At 42.9% G+C, this 20,954-nt stretch overlaps 1 protein-coding gene across 1 annotated transcript in view; it reads right to left on the minus strand.

Annotated features, from left to right (window-relative positions):
* Window positions 1-17,899, minus strand: part of CHN2 (chimerin 2) — a 146,312-nt gene extending 128,413 nt beyond the window's left edge. The window contains exon 1 of the mRNA XM_082193503.1: window positions 17,213-17,899. Within this exon, the coding sequence (XP_082049629.1) occupies window positions 17,213-17,261 (49 nt within the window). The 5' untranslated portion in view covers window positions 17,262-17,899. The remainder of the gene's footprint in view (window positions 1-17,212) is intronic.
* Window positions 17,900-20,954: the final 3,055 nt, after the last annotated feature.

The raw sequence follows: 20,954 nt of genomic DNA on the forward strand, positions 1-20,954 counted from the left end.
AATCAACTATTCTGAATCCACAATAAGGTGTCCTATAGCTTCTAAGACCTTGCTTTTGTTTCACAATTAGGACACAACAGCCATTCTGAATAGACTGTCTTGCAGGATTTATAGTGGAAGGTGGAGTAAAAATGTTTACCGTAATTGTGTGTGTGTGTTTTAAGGGTGTGTCAAAACAAAAGGTTTCTGTATTCTCAGAGCAGCCTTTATGTGTTCAATGGTAATGAGGTTAAAAGAAGCATTGAGAAGCATCTTGAAGAAGATACATTTTTCCTGCAATCTCTGTCACCTATTGTTTGGGATGAGGAAGGTAAGCAGGAAAAGGGAAGATTTTACCTTCTATATGTTACACAATAATCACCTAACACATATTTCTTTCAGCTGTTCTGATCCATCTGCATCAGGCATCCATGGTGGCAAGATGTCAAGGCAAGCTGTTAGTGGCAGCAGCAGCAGTAGCAGCAGCAGCAGCAACAGCAACAACATGGATGCCTCTGAGCAAGCAACTTTATCCAACAAAGGCTGAATACTGTGGATCTTAAAAGACCAACCTCCTAGTGGAAAGTTTAACACTCCTTCCCCTTTCTGTGGACTTTGACCTGGTGTACTCCCTGCTCCATTGTTGCGTGGACACAATCAATTCCTCTGATGAGTCAAGCTCAGGAGACAACATCTGTGGATGATGGAGCAGCCCTGGACTCTGAGCTTGAGGCTGGGCCTCTGGGCAGCAGCAAACTCACAGAACGCAAATGCAGACATGCTCCCTTAGACACTAGTGCACATATGTTTGGGTGCTTTAATGAGGGTGCAACTCCCTGTACATTAGGGTTATCAGACGTCCCCGTTTCCCGGGGACAGTCCCCCGGATTTGTGAATAAGTCCCCGGACAAATTCCATCCCCGGAATGTCCCCGGATTTCATCTAAAATTAATAAAATGTCAAAATTTGTGCGAAATTCTCGCACAAGCATGCAATTTAGCAGTTGTGCTGTTTTTATATTGCATTTATAAGAGCATCAGCAAAAAATATAATTCCGAAAAGCCTTTCACTACATTGCTTTGATTAGAAATGCATCCCTAATTCCATACATTCGGTCATTAATGTAACCTACTGCTAATTATTATTCCTCTAATGGCTATTTGACAATACTATTCTGAATCACCTCCCAGGCATTACTGACATCCAGCTACACGTAAAAAACCTTGCACTGTTATAAAGTGTTTATTCCTAAATGGTTCTCATCTCCTATGACATATTTTTAAATATGACTGAACAAATGGCTATGGGGCTTCGAAATGTCACTGGGTTAATTATTATTTTTTGGCATCCACAATATACGGAAGGTTATAGTCTATGGCTGTTTAGCCATGATGACTGTTCTAGCGAAGGGAACATACTGCCTCACAGAAAAGGGTGCATGCAGAGAAGAGCATAAACATCCGAAGAACCTGTTGGATCAGACCAATGGCCCATCTAATCCAGTGTCCTGTTTGCAGAGAGGCCAACCAGGTGCCTGTGGAAACTCTCCCCTTCTGAAGTTTCCAGCAACTGGTGTTCATAAGCATACTATGCCTGGAGGCAGATCATAGCTTCCATCATGGGTAGTAGCCACTGACAGCCTTAACCTTCATGTATCTGTCTAATCCTCTTTTAAATCCATCATCAGGACTTCAAAGCACCTCACAGGCAGCAAGGTGCTGCTAAAATTAAAGGTTCACCCCTTTATTCCTCCTGTCCTTCGTGGGGGTCAGGGAGTAGCATGGCTAAAATGTTGTTATAGCAAGAGACTGGCAAAGAAGAAGGCAACTTGACACATATTGAGGAATGAATCAAAGCTAAGATACCGTATTTTTCGCTCTATAAGACGCACCGGACCACAAGACGCACCTAGTTTTTGGAGGAGGAAAACAAGAAAAAAAATATTCTGAATCTCAGAAGCCAGAACAACAAGAGGGATCGCTGTGCAGTGAAAGCAGCGATCCCTCTTGCTGTTCTGGCTTCTGGGATAGCTGCACAGCCTGCATTCACTCCGTAAGACGCACACACATTTCCCCTTATTTTTTAGGAGGGAAAAAGTGAGTCTTATAGAGCAAAAAATACGGTAAATTTTGGATTCATTTCAGGTTATATATTTTGCAATCTCTGTGTCTTTTCAACCCTATATGGCCAGCCTTAAACCCATTAATTGTGTGTCTGCTTTAAATCTTTCTGGTTTCCCAGTACACCCAGCCTTCTCTTACAGCAAATGCTACAACACATTTCTTCCTCTTACCCTTGCAATCACGACTGGATCCCAAGACAGAAGGCAGAAGCTTCCTTTGACACACAAAAAAAGAAAAAAAAGAATGCAGAATGTGGAAAAAAACAACAAAAAACCATGAGACCAAACCTGGCTACAAAAACAATTAAGGAAATGTTAGAATATATTTCCCACTAACGTAGCAATGAAGCTGAATTACAACAAAGTTTTCCGCAATAATTAGGGTGATGTTTTTATTAGAAGAGCTGCGAATCCTACACAGAATATAGAGTAGGATTAAAACCATGCCTACAAAAAAACACAAAAAAACTCCCATTGTTCAACTTAATTGTCTGCAACTGACAGTGATAACAGAAGAAGAAAAACTAGGCAGCAAGAATAGACTTTTATTTACATGTGAAGTATAAAGCCTGAGAAAAAGAATCTGAAATCAGAACATGGCCAATAATTGAAAAACAGATTTAAGATAAGTAATGCTATTTTCAGGAACAGACTCTGATAGCAATGAATGCTCTGGCAATAAGTGAAGAATGAAACTGCACCTGTCATGTGTGTACAAGTGACAGGATAAAGCAGATTGTGTATGAAGCAGCCAAACCAGTACGAAAGATGGATTAAAATCGCATGTTCTTATGCCATAAAAGAAGAAGTGTATATCTGATGGCTAAGGATAGAATTATTATCATTTAATTAAGAATTTTCAAAAAGGAAGCTACACTACTATTTAAAATGTCGAGTAAACAGCCAAAGAGCCAGTTCGTACATTTTATAAAGTTGTTCAGATGTAGTAAAATGGAGATGTACTTGTGATTCTGGTGATTCTTCCTCTGGAACTTAGCAATGTCAGAGAATTCTGACAAAAATGGAAATGGGAGCAGAAATTGCCAATCTTTGCTTATTCATCCCATGTCCAGAACAGAAATCAATCCAGCAAACACAATCAGCATTCAGTTTCAGTGCTGCTTGGAGTCCACAAACAATACACAATTGATTACTGAAATTAATTGACTTTGCATTGAAAGGAATGGTGTGGAATAACATAATGTTGCCTAACGGCTGGGCCGGCTCTGTCAAATAATATAGATAATATATCTCCAGGTGTCACTGACCATTAGCAATAATCTTTTATGAGTACCACGCTTTGCTTTTCTTGGAAGAAAAGTGTGCCAAAGTGATTATCTTAGTAGCTATTACCCCACATGGCATGATCATAAATCAACAGAATCAGCTACAGCATTTTAAAAGCATATAACAAGCAAGGAACAAGTATTAGAATGCCCATCAGAAGGACAGCCTATGCCCTATGAGATAATGCTAGATGTTGTTCCAGATTGAATTGCTAAAGATCTGCATGCTTTGAAGTATCAGCGAGCAGCTCTTCAGTGAAAATGGGTCGGTATAAATGAAAATTTAAAACAACTCAGAGCCTGAAGAAAGGATAGGAACACAATCACTGATACCACAAACACGAATGAGCCATCAAGACTAAAACCTAAAATCTGCTATCTTCAAAATCTTTTGAGGATGTACAGTGGTACCTCTAGTTACGGACTTGATCCGTTCCGGGGTGCCGTTCGCACCCCGAAAAGTCTGTAACTGGAGTGCTGCTTCTGTGCACACACGTGATGCGATAGAGCGCTTTTGCACATGTGTGGAGCGCGCAGAATGTTTCTGTGCACGCAGCAAAACCCAGAAGTATACACTTCTGGGTTTACCACATTCGCAAGCCGAAAAGACGCAACATGAACCTAACGCAACACGAGGTATGACTGTAGTGTAATTACATTAAAGGAATCACACCAGAGTTGTGAGCCATTTCCACAAGGGTAAAAGCGTGAATCTTCTGTAGCAAAAAATACCACCGGTCTTGTGGCACCTAATTGATTTATTATGGCCTTCGCTTTCATGAACCACAGTCCACTTCAACAGATGCATCAAATGTCACTCTGAATTAACAGGTGCATGTAACATGAATGTGCAACCATGGCTATTCCTCAATAGCAGTCAGCATGGTGGGGCACAACCACAGAGGCACCTACCCAACGTGAGTTTACCTGGATGAGCCCGGGGTGGCGTAGAACAGCAGCAATTTTGGGGTTATGTGTCCGTACCAGTGGAGACAGCTCTGTGCTCCTAGCAGTACATCTGCGCAGGTCTAATCTTGCTGCCCCTCTGCTCTATCCCACCTCTGTTCAGGTAAACTGCAATGATGCCGGTGTCACGAGAGCAGCGGCACATCACTGACAACTACTGATGCTCCTTAGAAATAAAATAAAAGAATCCAGATACGACTTTCTAAAATGCTGCACATGTCATAACTAAAGAAATTAAACACCAAGTTGGGGGGGGGGGTTTCCAAGTCAGTATTGATGCTCTTAACTCGGGCAACAAATACCACTTGAAGCAACTTGAACTAAGGCATTGACCACAAAAGTGGGAGCCAAAAATACTTGGGATACATATGGCTTACGAGCAGCAGAAAAGCAAGCAAATCAATGAGGGTCTCTGTAGTTTAAATTCACCATCAGCAGAACAAATAATTGTATAGATTGGCAAATGGTTTGAACAACATCTTGAGGTCAATACAGTTAAGATCAGGAACATTATTACCAACAGAAGTGGAGCAAATTACACCATATTATGTAATTCAAGTAATGGGGAACTGGTATTAATATGGAGACCTGGTCCTCGGTCAATGTTATATAAAAATAACCAAACATAAGTCCAAGGATATTAAAATAACTTCTCTATCTCTCCATAGCTAGTCTCCATATCTCTTGGATCTGGCTGCAGATTTCCACACAAGATGAAGTGACTTCTATGAGAAATGCAAATGCATTTTAAGCAACGTTTTAGATTTAACAAGATCCTTTCCAAAAGCGAAAGGTTTGTTAACCCAGTCAGATGTTGGGATCCTTTTATAAGCTCCGGCTCCATATGGATCTTGCTATGGAGCAGTTGCAAAATAGTAGCCACACATTGCAAAAAGCTGCCTTATCAGCTCTAAGAAGCTAGTCTCTTGCTGAACACAAGTGCTGTCTTGAGCTGTGGATTATCAACAATGGCTTGTTCCTTTGTAAACAACAGCTACTCAACTGGCCCTGGGCAAACTCATTCCACATGTCCTCAGAAGTGGCTAACAGGTGCCCACTTGTGTAAGACTACCACAAAGCAAGCGTCTCCAAAATCGACCACCTGAATCTTTGCTTAGTAGCTACAGTGTGAATCAAGTATCTTATTTTTCAAATTACAGAATACTAACCATGTTTCTTATGCTACTTTCTGGGAACATAATCTGCCTCTTTCACTGGCACAAGCAACAGTAGATCTGAGGCACACCCGGTACCTGATTTTCCCATGGGATCTTAAACAAATGAGTCTGTTCTAGGCTTTGCTTTAAGAGCCCAGCTCATACAGTGTACACAATGAAGAGAGATATTGTACAGGACAGAAAGTCATAACAGTAATTATATTTATGAAGTGTCGTAACAAAAACTACTTTCAAGCCCACATGTTTTGATGCTTAATTTGTTACAAACTGACTGCTTCAATTACAGCAGGGCCAGTGCTCCATATTCACAAAATAAGCTAAAAGGAACCCCTACAAAGACAAGAGCTATTGTTCTACATTTTCAATTCAAAGGAAGTATCTGGTATGAATCAAATACAACAAGCAATCCAAGAATTTAGGAGAGCTTGACACCACCAAATGTCTGAATAACCAGTAGGTACTAATATAGATGCTTTCTCATTTATAATAGAAGAAAAACAGTCTGAATTCTGGGGTCTTAAATACACTAATCTGGAAGTAAATTGTACTGAAAATCACCAAAGTTGGTGCAATTTTTCCCCTACATGCACCCACCTGTCCCTGAGGATCTGTTAAAATTTGTGTTCAGTACAATGAGTAACACATGTAACAGCCACTGATACAACCATAACCACCTGAAAGCAATGCCCACTGTAGTGATTGTTGAGAACTGTGTCCCTATATACACACTACAGTATAAAACTAGGGAACTTATTTAGAAAAATACAACTTGAGATAAACAAATCTTGACTGCCACATGCTCCTCACCTGGGACTCGAGACAATTCCAGCTTGAACGCCTGATAAAAAAAGAGGTCAGATCTCCTGTACTTTTAACAGCTGTGTAGAAAGAAAGAAAAATCCAACAGGTGTAGCTCACACAACAAGCAACACCGTCTGAAATTCTCTCTTCTTCCAAAGTATTAAAAGTGTGGCAATTCTGTCCTCCTTTTCACCTTGCCACCTTAAAACCAGAGTGGACCTGACTCCCACCACTTTTTTGCATATATGCAAATGCCTTGAGAAATGTAAAGTACAAATAGCATTTTTTTATTATAACCACCACAGAAAGAAAACAATTTCAGTTTAAGAGCTGCCATCTTGTCCTAGCAGAACAGTGTATTTCATATGGTAAAACAGCTGAAACAAAAATAAAAAGGATGCTTTATTAAAGGACGGTGTTATCTTATATACTGTACAATCTCATCATTTTCTTCGTGTTTAGGGCCCAGTGTTTGTTCTCCAAGTTCTGAGAGCATCAGGTCAAGAAGGTCCCTCAGCATACAAACAATCTCCTGTAAAATACTGACACCATGCATTTTAGACACATGACCTTCCCCCCTCCAACGTCACACACATTCAATTGCTACTGAACCCTAACACCATTTGATATGATTGCTTGGCAACCTATTTACTCTGAAAATACACTCCAAAATATTATATGTTGTGCTCTCCTTATTGTGGCATTAAATAAAACCAACATATCTTTGAAAAATGATTTCCTTTGTTAAGCTGACATTTATTAAAGTGAGTTGTACTTTCCACTTCTCAGGCTGTTTCTCAGTGGCTGAGTTCTAGAATTAAAAAATATATACATGGATTAGTAGAGTCAAGGAATCAAACTGGGCTGATTCAAGGATCCCAGTTATACTCATTTAGAAGTAATGAATGTTTACTGTTAACTGGGTGGCTACATTAACAAACCAGTACCACAAAGCCTAGTTAAACTAAAGCATGAAAAATATTGAAGATCAAAGTGTGAAATAGATAAAAAACAATTAAGGCAGCAAGATAATGAAGCTAGGAAATTTATATAGAAACCAAATTGTCAGTACTGTAATTAAAAAGTACTATCCTATCTTGACAAGTAATAACAAATAAATTATTTAAAGGCAAGCATTTTTGCTACTCCTATATAGGTTGGCTCATGGGTAGGCAAACTAAGGCCCAGGGGCTGGATCTGGCCCAATGGCCTTCTAAATCCAGCCCGTGGACGGTCCGGGAATCAGCGTGTTTTTACATGAGTAGAATGTGTCCTTTTCTTTACAATGCATCTCTAGGTTATTTGTGGGGCCTGCCTGGTGTTTTTACATGAGTACAATGTTTCCTTTTATTTAAAATGTATCTCTGGGTTATTTGTATGTTTCCACTTAACAGACTGCCTTCCCCCCACCTTTCTCTAAGCCTGTGGTTTTGTGAAAGATGATGCTTGTAAAGTAATTATTGATATATCTTGTGCATTAACAACCCCCCAATGGATTTTACCATTTAAACACAAAACTTTTCAGAGACCTGCTTAGAGTTTAGACGTTGTGTCCTTGGCTACTGTAGACTGCAGCTGGAACCTTTGCGAGGAAATTTGTTACATTTGTCTAAACAGCTAGTTTCATTTGGCTGCTCAGCAAACCACAGTGCTTGAGTGGATTTAATTTAATTTAGATTAATTTACTAATACGAATGCATAATATTTACATAGTCTTTGTTTCTAATAAGCTTTGATGGTATTAAGGAATTAGCTTTCAAACTGCAATATTGGGAACTAAAAGCACAAAAAAGCATACCCCAAATTACCATGGAATAACTAGGCATCAGGTCATTAAAGAAAATGCACCAAATCCCAAAGTTGGTAAGTTTCCAAGGAAATTCATATTGTACGAGGCACGTCCAACAGGTAGATCATGATCTACTGGTAGATCACTGGACGTCTGTGGTAGATCACTGACTCCCCCCAAAGAAGCTCAATAACTTTGGCTCTCCTAAAAAAAGCTCAACACTTTAGTCCTGCACCCCCCAAAAAGGGGGTAGATCACTGCCAGTTTTTAACTCTGTGAGTAGATCGCAGTCTCTTGGGAGTTGGCCACCCCTGGTATATACCATATCTGTGGATTCTTATATACAGTTTGCAAAACGATTTGAAATGAGAGCAATTTGGGAAGCATGCAGAGGGAGAACTGACTTTCCTGAGTAACAAGTTGCCCTCAGCAAATCTGGGAAGTTTTCCAGGCCTGTGTTCTACTTTAAATCTCCCTGCTGTTCTTTCCTTTGAACAGCGACCCTAATGGTGCAGAGAAGTCGAGCTCTGTGGAACAGCACTATTGTTACACAGTGGTACCTCGGTTTACGAACTTAATCCGTTCCAGAAGCCCGTTCTTAAACTGAAACCATTCTTAAACCGAGGCGTGCTTTCCCTAATGAGGCCTCCCGCCGCTGGTGCCCTTCCACCGTTCAGATTCCGTTCTTAAACCGAGGTAAAGTTCTCAAACTGGGACACTATTTCCGGTTTTGCGGAGTTAGTAAACCAAATTGTTCTTAAACCGGACTGTTCTTAAACCGAAGTACCACTGACAAAGAAAAAACTCTTCTTCTTGCCAGCTGGCCCAGTTGCCTGGTCTGGAATGGTCCTACACACAAACCCTTCACAGGGTTCCTGTCCCCATGGAGGGAGCCGTGTGTGTGTGTGTGTGTGTGTGTGTGTGTGTGTGTATATATATATATATATATATATATATATATATGGACCCCTGACCATTAGGTCCAGTTGTGGCTGACTCTGGGGTTGCGGCGCACATCTCGCTTTATTGGCTGAGGGAGCCGGCGTACAGCTTCCGGGTCATGTGGCCAGCACGACTAAGCTGCTTCTGGAGAACCAGAGCAGCACACGTAAACACTGTTTACCTTCCTGCTGGAGCGGTACCTATTTATCTACTTGCACTTGACGTACTTTCGAACTGCTAGGTTGGCAGGAGCAGGGACCGAGCAACAGGAGCTCACCCCATGACGGGGATTCAAACCGCCGACCTTCTGATCAGCAAGTCCTAGGCTCTGTGGTTTAACCCACAGCACCACCCACGTCCCTATATAGGCCCCTCTATATTGGCATCTTGGGAGTGGGGCTAGCTGCATGTGCTTGAAAGCCCCATCACACGTTTGGTACCTACAGATACTGCATGCAGAGAACTACAGTGTTAAGACAGTTTTATACTACGGCCAGATCATGCATATATGTGTTTGTGTGTCGGTAAATGAAGCACCGATGAAAGCTTCCATCTCAGCGCAGTCACCTTTTGTCTGTTATGTTGCCATTGTTTCATTAGGTTTTAAAATGATGACTGATGTGATTTTAAAGAATTATAGGTATTCTTTGGTATGGTTTGTTTGCTACAGTTTTTTCAGCAGAATGCACAGTGTAGATGTACTTGAGGGGAATAAATTCTTGAAAAAGCAATTATATTGTGGGTAGAGGAATTCCATGTGCTTTCTATAAGACAATTCCAAAACCACTTTTCACCTCTGCAGGTTGAAGTCTCCTATGTTGAAGCTGTTTTCTAACATTGTGAATTGAAATATTTTTTTCAGAAATCTCTGGAAATGGATATAAGGAGCCAGGGGTCAGCAAACTTTTTCAGCAGGGGGCTGGTCCACTGTCCCTCAGACCTTGTGGGGGGCCGGACTATATTTTGAAAAATAATAATGAATGAATTCCTTTGCTCTACAAATACATTTTCCTGAGCTACACATATGTAGATCTATCACAATATCTGACCTGTATTTTAAGTTGCCTCGTTTTATTACTTCATCAGTCTTTTGGCTAAAATCAAGGATAGTATTTGTTCTTACAAGTTGTTTCATTTTATGTAACATAGAAGGATTTCTAAAAAGAAAATCTAAGTAACCACTAGAATTTGGCACCCGCCGAAGAAGGCAAAGTAGTTTTGGGGAAAGAACTATTCAATCACGTTTTTCTTGGAAAAGCCAATTTGACTTCCAGAAACCCTTAGTTTCTATGTATTATGTAAACAGAGTATTCTTTTATTTTGCCCAAGGAATTTCCCATATTTCCATTGCTACCTCTCAGCTGAATTCAAAATTCTGTAGAAGCTCTCCATAACAGCCCAAGAGGGGAACAGATGAAGAACTTTTGAATTAGGAATGACCCCTTTGGTACTCAACAAGGAGTCAGCCAGGAAATCCTCCTGAAAACCAACCTGCTCATATGCCAGCCTTCTCCAGCTTAGTGCTTTGCAGCTGATGTTGGACTCCAAGTCCCATCAGCCCCAGCTAGCCCTGCCAATAGTCAGAGAAGATGCAAGTTGGAGTCCAAAACATATGGAGGGCACCACGTTGGGGAATCCTGATCTAGCCTACTCTGCCAGTGGTTCTCCAGGACTTCCAACAGCAGGCTTTCCAAATCACATTCTACCTGTTTCTTTGAACTGGAAATAACAGCAACTGAATCTGGGGCCTTCTGCACCCAAACTACAACTTCTGCCATTAATATACATATTGTTCCTTCCCTTAAGCACATTAGCCAACTGAGACCCCTATTGCCCAAAGGCGCAAGCCAGCCTCTCAAGGGCACTTACTAGACTGATATTACTTCCTAATCAGCAGAGTGTGATTGGCTAAGCCCAGGCTTCCTCAACCTCAGCCCTCCAGATGTTTTGAGACTACAATCCCCATCATCCCTGACCACTGGTCCTGCTAGCTAGGGATCATGGGAGTTGTAGGCCATAAACATCTGGAGGGCCGAGGTTGAGGAAGCCTGCTCAAGCCTATTTGCTTCAGGAAGCACAAGAATTATTAGAATAGGAACTCTACCTGCATAGTTTGTGGCATCCTTAACGTCAAGAAGATGTGCAGATTTTTAACTTCAAGAAGATTTGCAGAATATAAAGTTTTATTAAGAATAAGGTAAGTGCATGTGTACTGCTGTTAGAGACTTAAGGGGACTTCCTGGTATACTACCCTGTAAGAGGGCAGGTTCTTTCTCAGTAATTAATCCCAGCTCACCACTGGGGATCCTGACAACATGTTGTAACAAATGGTGGTTCATAACTGTGGCAACCCTTCCAGGGGTCTCACCCTTCACTTTTCCACAGGCAGACCTTAAGCACCATTTCAAATCAGGCCTCCCGCCACCACCACCAACAGCACCACCAACAGCACCTCATAACAGGGGAAAGACCTATATACCAGGTGCAGTTCAGATAATACTTATATTCTTTTATTTTCACATGCTAATTTCATGCACAGCTTGAATGGGAAGACCCATTTAACCTTCTCATACAGATAGGAGGGTTTCTGGGGACCTAGAGCACACAGATGGCTCTAGAGATATCACACGGCACCAAAACATCCTTGTTCTGAAACATGCATTTAATGTCCCGACTAAATCCTTAAAAGTTCAGGTATAATATAGCTTCGTTTGAGCCTGGTCTTTCACTCTAGCCATCATAGTTTAGCTGAAAAATCATGGCATGTGCTAAAGGCTCAGCAAACTTTTTCAGCAGGGGGCTGGTCCACTGTCCCTCAGACCTTGTGGGGGGCTGGACTATATTTTTTTTTTTGGGGGGGGGTGAATGAATTCCTAACCCTAACCCTAAACCACAAATAACCCAGAGATGCATTTTAAGTAAAAGGACACATTCTACTCATGTAAAAACACACTGATTCCCAGCTCATGTCACATGCCATGAAAGATGTCCTTAGTCTTGCAAATTTGTCACAAAAGTTATTAGTCCCAAGAAATGCATGTTAGTATGTGTGTATCTTTCTATATTTATACCTTAAAATGAAACTTTTTTTTTTTTTTACAATTTTTCTCTACATGGATCATACCCCCCAACTGTGCCGATTTAAGTAGGACAGCCCATATTTGGGGATGTGCTCTCGTGCAAGTCACATGACTCACGCAGGGGCACAGCCTCGAAAGGTGAGCATCCTGATTTTAGTATTGGGCAAGTGGGAAGGTAGTCAGTCAAAGAGGCTGGGTTGTGCCTTTACACTGCAGCTGGAACATCTGCACAAGCTACTGTTCGTGTGCAGCAGGTCACAGGATCAGGCAAAATGCTGAACCACTCCTAGCACAGCTACCAGAGCAAAAATTCCTAACCCAAACCATATCTAGTAGCACACAATTTTTCACCTGATTGCTCAGGCCTTTCATCTATGCAATGCATGCTAGCTATAAATACATCAAGTGGAAGACAGAATAATTTCATGCCTTTTGGAATTACAAAAAGGAGAATCAAAATGATAACTGATAGATAGGTGACAGCATGGATGCCTCCATCCCGGAGCAGTTTCTGCCCTCTCAACAATAATTTGGAAAGTGTTTAGGTGTGATGTGATTAAAATGACATTTGGAATTATAAGAGTAGGTAATAAACGTATACAGATGTAGATTACCTTTGTGTCTATTATGTCTTATACATTCCAAACAAGTTTTTAATTAAGCACGCTCAGAATTAACAAATCCTGCCTTGTAATTTGCCACTTTTTGCCTAGGACTAGTTGTAATTGTGCTCTGGCAAGCACCCAAAGGGCAAAACTACCCAAGCTTGTCAGGATCAAGCCCACAGCAAGTGTTGAACTGATATCCTGCGGAATGTGAAATAGGTATGTGAAGAAACTAGGGCATTTCAGAGACCAGTTGTGCCAGCTGATCTCTTTAGGCAAGATTGAGCAGTTGCCTAATACTTCTAAAAGCTTCCAGGCCAGTCTTGGTTGCTCATTTCAGCAAAGAGGGTCACCTCCAGACAACCTATTGAACGTTCATCCCGATTTGTTTGCAGTGAGGTTAGACAAGGTCACATGATGCGACTGTTTTTCCACACTGTAGTGTACATTTTCCCATCACATTCCCTATCGCAAATAGTCCAGTAATTCTGAGAAGCAGGTTTGTTGCACAAAAACTCCACATCAATTTCAATTGCCCAATCTGCATTCGATTGCCAGCACAAAGTCAAAGAGAAACTGCATGCATGCCATTCTGTCTGGTCTGCTGCCCTGAGTACTCTGTTTTTTACCTACCATACACTTTGGTAGGTGCAACCTGCTTTTTACCTACCATTCAGAAAGCGTATCTAATTATTCCGAACCAAAAAGAATCCACTAGATTGTTTCATTTTATTTCAATTATAAAGATATGGCTTGATCTTTGAGGAGCAGTTTGCAGCTTTTGGGGGGAGTTGGTGTGCCAATTTTTCACCCTAGTTCTCCTACTGCTTGTTAAATGAATGCTCCCTGAATGGCGCATGAATGACCCCCATCTATTAAAGCAGTAGTAAGAACAATAACAGCCGTATTTTATATTGATTCTGTACTTTGTCCATAGAAAATGTGTCCTTTGCAAGAAGCAGAACGTCTTATGATGGAAAGTCAAATGAGAAGAAATAATTATATATAATCTGCAAAATTATTCTTCTTAAACCCAACTATGCTCTAGCTGTTCATTTTTAAAAACTGGACTATGTAGTTAGATGCTATTAGAAAATGCTCAGAAACTTGCTGAGTTCTGAGAAATAAAAACCACAGACAGCCAAAATGCAGCTGCATGAAGTCAAATACGCTGGACCCACATATACTGGAAACATCACTTAAGGGAAAAAATACTGACATTTTTACTGAAAAGTATATGAAACAGATATGGTGGTTACATCTTTTATTGGACGTACTTCTGTTTGAGTAAAGATACACTCTAAAATGAGGAATAACACCCCATCAGACATGAAACAACACAGAGCTTAAAAACTGAGGCATAGTGAGGAATACAAATGTGTTGCATTTAAGAGCAGAAATGCAGGCGGAATATTTAAAATATTTACAAATGGGAATAAGAATGTCTCGTGACATTAAGCTCTTGAACACTTAGTTAATCCTTCATATGCCAGAGTGTGATATAATTACACCAGTCCTTGAGCCCTATGGTACTATATAAACCATAGAAGCATTTTAATTTAAACATCATAAAGATGCCAAGATTTTTTTTTTTTCAAAAATGCCCCAAAGATTTGATTCCTCTCAACTCATCTCATCCCATGCTGCTTCACAACGACTCATAGCCACCATAAGTTCTTTGCCCCACCTCTTCCAGCTTCTGAATATGTATGGTACTCAGTATGCATCCAGATGGCTACTCTTCTGTGGTGATTCACATGCACAGAATAACTGAATTGGAGAGTTGGAAGGAACCACCAGGGTCATCTAGTCCAACTGCCTAGATTGCAGAAATCTTTTTGCCCAATATGGGGCTCGAACCCACAACCCTAATATTAAGCCTCTCATGCTCTACTATCCTGCAGGCACTCAGCGGAAATGTAGGTATATGCTAACAGTGCTCTTTAACCCTAGGGCAACAAATCCACTTTTTTTAAAAAAGAATTATTGCAGTTAGGAAAGTGATGGAGAACTGCACTGAAAAGTGAGGGGTGAATGGAGATGTGCAACTTCCCTCATTCTTGCCCCACCAGCAAGTCAGGATGCATGCTCACTGTCAAATAACTGCACCCTAAACAAATTAGAAGCAATGCTCAATAAAGACCAGACATACGGTAATCTAACTACCATGTAAGCTTTGTTCGAGCAAAACAGGAAGAATGCTGACTAAATAGGTCATCTGGAGGAGACCTGAGTGCTTCTTTTTCCCCAGTTCCACAGCATTACCCATTTCCCTCATTTTACTGTGAATTATCTTAATCTGTCTTTTGATATGTAGGCACATAAGGAAGCCTTCTGAGTAATGTAGATTAGTGGCAAGAGTATACTATCCGCATGAACAGGTTTAGTCAACATAGGAAATGCTGAAGTACAGTGGTACTTCGGGTTAAGTACTTAATTTGTTCCGGAGGTCCGTTCTTAACCTGAAACTGTTCTTAACCTGAAGCACCACTTTAGCTAATGGGGGCTCCCACTGCCACCGCATCGCCGGAGCATGATTTCTGTTCCCATCCTGAAGCAAAGTTCTTAACCCGAGGTACTATTTCTGGGTTAGCAGAGTCTGTAACCTGAAGCATCTGTAACCTGAGGTACCACTGTACTTCATGAGTGTCCATTGGTCTAACTCTGTATAAGACTGTCCTGTTTATTCTATTCTTTAAAAAAGCTATTGAGAAAAAGAATGGAGATTGAGCATAACTGCTAAACTTAATCATATATGAACTATCTACCTTATCTGGGTTCAAACATATCAAAAATTAGATACCGGCTTTCAGCTTTTTGAGTCCTGACCTTCAGTATAAGATACAGGTTCTGAAGTTCTGGTTCATGTGAAACATGAACTTCAGCATTTTAAAAATATGTATTTTGGACTCACCACAGAAATTTCGAGCTTCTCTTGATTCAAGAATGTGTTACCTCTCCCCACGTGAATCTCACAATTTTAATGTGCAAGATTCATCACATGTTAGAGTGCTAGGTTTTTTAATTTCACAAAACAGCATTCAGTGAGAACCTGACTAATGGGCTTTTAAACAAGCTGTTCTCAGGTGATGACTGCTTACAGCTTCATCTTGCCAAAAACACCATTCCAATTCTAGTCCTCATAAGCATACACACTGAAGTTTTCTACTACTAGCACTAATTTTTACAGCTTTAATGAAGGAAACACTTGTGTCTAATTTTATTAACGAAAAGAAAAGCTTTCAAGAAGGTGACAGAATTCTTTACTGAACATTTACAGCGGGAGTATTCAGCAGAAATAGAAAACCTTTAACTTAGGCTCCAATCCTAAACACACTTACAATGCACACACTCAATGGATGCAATGGGTCTACTTTCCAAGTAAGGAATTGCATTGTGCAGCTGCAATCCTACGTATACTTAGTAGAGAATAAGTCTATTGAAATCAGTAGGGCTGAATAAACAAGCATAGGAATCTTTGCCCACCTTTGTTTTGGGGAAAGGCATTTACAAGCTGTCTGGTTTGATAACATCACTCTCAAATCTATTCACAAAACTCAGAAGTTACAGTAAAGAATGGACTAATAAGAACCTTGATGCAGGTTGACTTGCCTTCCTCCATATTTGAGAAGCACTGTTTTCCATGTTGATCACTACTAGTTCACCTCCCAGATAATATAAGCAAGAAATTGCCACACATCACCTATGAGTCTGGCTGAGCCCTGCATGGAAGGCTTACCATCACACACACTAATCCACCCATGTCAGAAAATGAAGAAGAATGTGAAAGTGGGTTGCAACTGCTTGCTCCATAGGACTTGGTAATTGAACAGGTGTAATCACACTTGGGAGGAACTGCTCAGCCAAGCACAGATATTTTTAGAAACTGCTGGTGTTCCGAGCAATGACGAGAGAATGCCTCGCATTAATCAAAATAGTCATACTCCAAGTAGTGAAGTTGAAATCAATGGACTTCAGCCACGTCCATTCATTTCAAGGTGTCTACTCTGAATACGACCCCCAACGTGATTTTATCCATCTTCCTGCTGGAGCAGGCTGTGGATGTGTTAGGTATCAGAGGTTTAACGCTGGCGTCTTCCACCCACCCCCGCCCGAACGATTTACGGATCGAGTCGTAACTGTCAGGTTGGGTTCAGCAACCTCTTGCAAACCATCGACGGACACAAAAAAGGGATTTAGGATGCCGCACTTTCCCCACATCTATACAGGAAAGCACGCACCTCACCTGCTCTTTTCTGTTGCTCCTCCTGCCCTTTTGCATGCAAAGTGGAAGAAAGGAAAGGAAAATAACTTGGTGCCGATGAGATCCTCCTGGCAGCCAGGTCCGTCCATCTAACTCACATCAATAAACAGCATTCCGGAAGGCTGGGAGATAATCAGGAGGCAAATCCTGCCGTAAGGGGGGTGGGGGTTAATTATCTCTCTCTTTTCTTTTTAACTTACCGGAGGAAACCGAGGAGCCCGACAAACTGGAGTTGCTGGAGGTGGCCATTCTCTTCCTCCTCTTGGGTTCCTTAGTGACTAGCCCAGGTGCTGCTGCTGCTGCTACTGCTGCTGCTCTCCGGCTGCCGCCCGCGACCCATTGCAAAGTGCCGGAGCCGCGCTGAGCAAAGCAGCAGCAGCAACAGCACCCGCTACTGCTGCTGCCGCTGCTGACACCGGGGCTCGCCTTGCCGCCCAGCCAAACAACGTGCTGCTGCTGCTGCCGCCGCTCCGCTCGCGCCCCTTTCAGCCTCCGCGAGGCGGTGGAGAAGCAGCCCGGGCTGCCCGGCGAAGGGCCCCGCGCTGCGTCCAGTTCCTTTCTCTCCGCCGGAGAGGAGGAGGAGAGGAGAGACTCTGGAGCCGCCCCGCCAGCTCCCTGCCTTCGCCTTTCCCCCCTTCCCTCCCTCCGCCGGAGCGCCTCACTCTTGACAAGCGAGGGAGAGAGAGAGCGGCTCCACCTCCTCCTCCGCCGCCGCCGCCGCCTCAGCTCCCCTCACTCGCGCGCGCACACAAAGGAAGCGGGGGAGAGGCGCACGGGATGCGGGTTGCTGCTCTGGCCCTCAGGGCGGGCTACTAGGGGGCGCCCAGCCCCAGGCGGGAAAACAAGGCGAGCGGCCGAGCGCTTGCGAGCGGGCACCGGCGGCGCTGACCCAGCGGGCGCCGCTCCTTCCATGTGCAAGGCTGGTCCGGCTTCGGGAAGCCGAGGCTGCCGGTCGCGCCGCCTCCGGGCGGGGAGGGGCGGACGGGGGGGTGGGGTGGGGTGGGGTGGCTAAGCCCGAGGAGGCGCTTCCTCAGGCGGCTGGCGCTGGTGTGGAAGTTCCCGGCTCTCGTGCGGAGGGAGAAAGGGTCCCGCCGCCTCCGGGCTAGGGCTCGCGCTTCTCCCCCCCCCCCCAAGTCTTCTTTCATAATTTACTTTATGGGAGTCTCTCTCTCGGCATCTCCCATTCCCCCAAGTAGACTCCGAACAAACATAACAAGCTGCGTTTGCCCAGTGGCGTAGCGTGGGTTGTCAGCACCCGGGGCAAGGCAAGTAATTTGCGCCCCCTAACCCGTGGATTTGCGCCCCTAACCCGTGGATTTGCGCCCCTAACCCGTGGATTTGCGCCCCTAACCCGTGGATTTGCGCCCCCTAACCCGTGGATTTGCGCCCCCTAACCCTAACCCCCAGATGTTGCGCCCGGTGCGGCCGGCCCCCGCACCCCCCACCCTACGCCACTGCGTTTGCCACAAGATCATAGGAACATGCTGTTTTCTTTCTGTAAAACTAGCAGCCTTTTGTTTATGTGTCCCTGTCTTCCTTCAGCTACCTGCAGGGTTTTCCCTCCCTCGGAGAGACGGGGCAGCCCTCTGCTGTGGGGATGCTGTTGCCTCCGGATTGCCTAGATCAAAAAGGAGGGCTGGTCTGCAAGAGCCCCCTCTGCGATCTTCTTGCCAGTTGGGGTCGATCAGTGTCGGATTTACGTATAAGCTGAACAAGCTATAGCTTAGGGGGCCCCCCAACCCTAACCCCCCAGAAAATTAAAGGAGAAAAACAACTGGATGTACATTCTCGAAATATAAGATAAAAAACAAATAAAATAAAACCTACATCAACAGTGTGTTGTGTTGTTTTGGCTCCTATGGTGTAAGTAATGGGCCCTGCCTGCTCCCTAAAATATCCCAGGTTTGCTCATTTCTATATATAGAGTGCCTACATTCTGCATGGACTTGTTGCATGTGCAAATGGCTTTAGATACCTATTAGCTCCATAAATCACCATATAGCATATATTCAACACAAAAAAACAGCGACAATTTGTTGTTGACAAAGGACAGCTGGACATATAAAGGGCCCCATTACCTTCAGTAGCTTAGGGCCTCATCAAACCTAAATCTGGCCCTGGGATCGATTCCCTCCATTGCAAGCACTGCACATGGTCTTATTTATACTCCTGTAATAGTGGCCGTGCTCATTCATGAGGAAGGCTTCGGGAGTAAACGTGAGGGGAAATCCACACCCGCTGCCTTGCAGGACGTCTTTGGGAGAAGAAAAGGCTATGGAAGAAACCCTACACAAATCCGGAATGGAGCCCCAAAGGAGGTTGGATGGTGCCTTGTTCACCTCCTTCTGGCAACTAGCTGCAGCCAGGCTGGTGTCAAACATATCTCTGCTTTCCTTTGGACCTTATCAGCAAGACCGAGAAGACAGCCCAGGACCTCCATACACACTGCCCAGGCTTGCAGGGAGGCCACTTTTTGTGCCACTAAAACAACACAGGAAGCAGCAGTTACAAGCTGCCAGTCTCTGCAGCCACCGCAGCTGCTGTGATTCTCCAGCGGTTTGACTGGATTAATATACTGTCTTTAAGATAATCTCCCCAACCAAAAAACGATCAGTTTAGACATGACTTACATTAACGTGCCTTTGTACTGTCTACAGCACACCTATGACTGCAGAATATGCCCCAGATATAGTACTGTAGTTTTGACAGCTAGAATACCTCCTTTGGTTACTCTTATTGTTACATTTTGAAAGTTAAATTTAAACACCCAAGAAGAACCCTGCTGCAGCATCCTGTTCACGGTAGTCAACCAGTTGCCTCTAGGAAGTTCACAAGAAGGACATGAGCAGAGCAGCGGTGCCCCTGTTTGTTCTCCTCAGAAACAGGTATTCAGAGACATACTGTATCTGATCCTAAAGTCAAAGGAGCCCTTCCAAAAAAAGAAAAGAAAAGGGAGGAAGGGGTTTGCTTGTTTGCAACTCTAACTGTAAAATGAAATGCAGATGCAAAGTGGCCAGGAAGAATCTCACAAGAGACATGCTACCTTTTTTTGGTGCGCTGTTTCAATTCCCAGAATTTAGCCTTGGGAAATTTACATATAATGATGTTCTCGGCAATACTGACATCCAATACAGGCCTCGAAATCTTTTCCAGAAGAAGCTCATTTTAGTTTTTCAGTTCGTAGACTGCAGAAGTTTCCTCCACAACAGGCATTAAGCTGTGACTGCCATTTGAACACAGAGTGTTCTTTCCCTGCCTTCCATTGTATCTTTTGAAACTGCCACCACACACCTTTGTATTATTATTTATTAAATATGCATACCGCTCTTCATCTAAAGATCACGGGGCGGTTCACAAAATGAAAACACAAAATATATAATAAAATAAAAACAAAAAAATAAGGCTGAGATCTGACAATGAAATATATGTGCTTGCTTTGCTAATTGCTAGCCCTTCACCGATATGTGCAATACAGCATTGCTTTATTTCTAATTGAATGAAACACTGTCTGTATAGGGAACAGTTATGGAACAGTTCAGGAACCCCTCTGGTGGCAGCTCAGTATAGCTCATGCAATACACTATTTAGTTACTGGTAATGTCTGCTACCACACCAGGTTCAAGGTTCTGGTAGTAATACACAAAGCCCTGAATAACTTAGGCCCAGGTTCCCCTGTACAGCCCAAGTCAATTGCTTTATGGACCAGAAGCATGACTCATGTCAATGCAGAGTTTTGCTTTCAGTGTTGTTTGTGGGTCCATCTATATGAAGTTAGATAGGCACAGTCCCTACTGAGATGCATGGTCAAAATGGTTTTACAGTCGTACCTTGGTTTTCAAACAGTTTAGTTCTCAAACGTTTTGGCTCCTGAATGCTGCAAACCCAGAAGTGCCTGCTCCAGTTTGTGAACTATTTTTGGAAGTCAAACGTCCGACGGGGCTT

This window comes from Podarcis vaucheri (genome assembly GCF_965113315.1).
Source record: "Podarcis vaucheri genome assembly, chromosome: 12".
NCBI classification, from domain to species: domain Eukaryota; kingdom Metazoa; phylum Chordata; class Lepidosauria; order Squamata; family Lacertidae; genus Podarcis; species Podarcis vaucheri.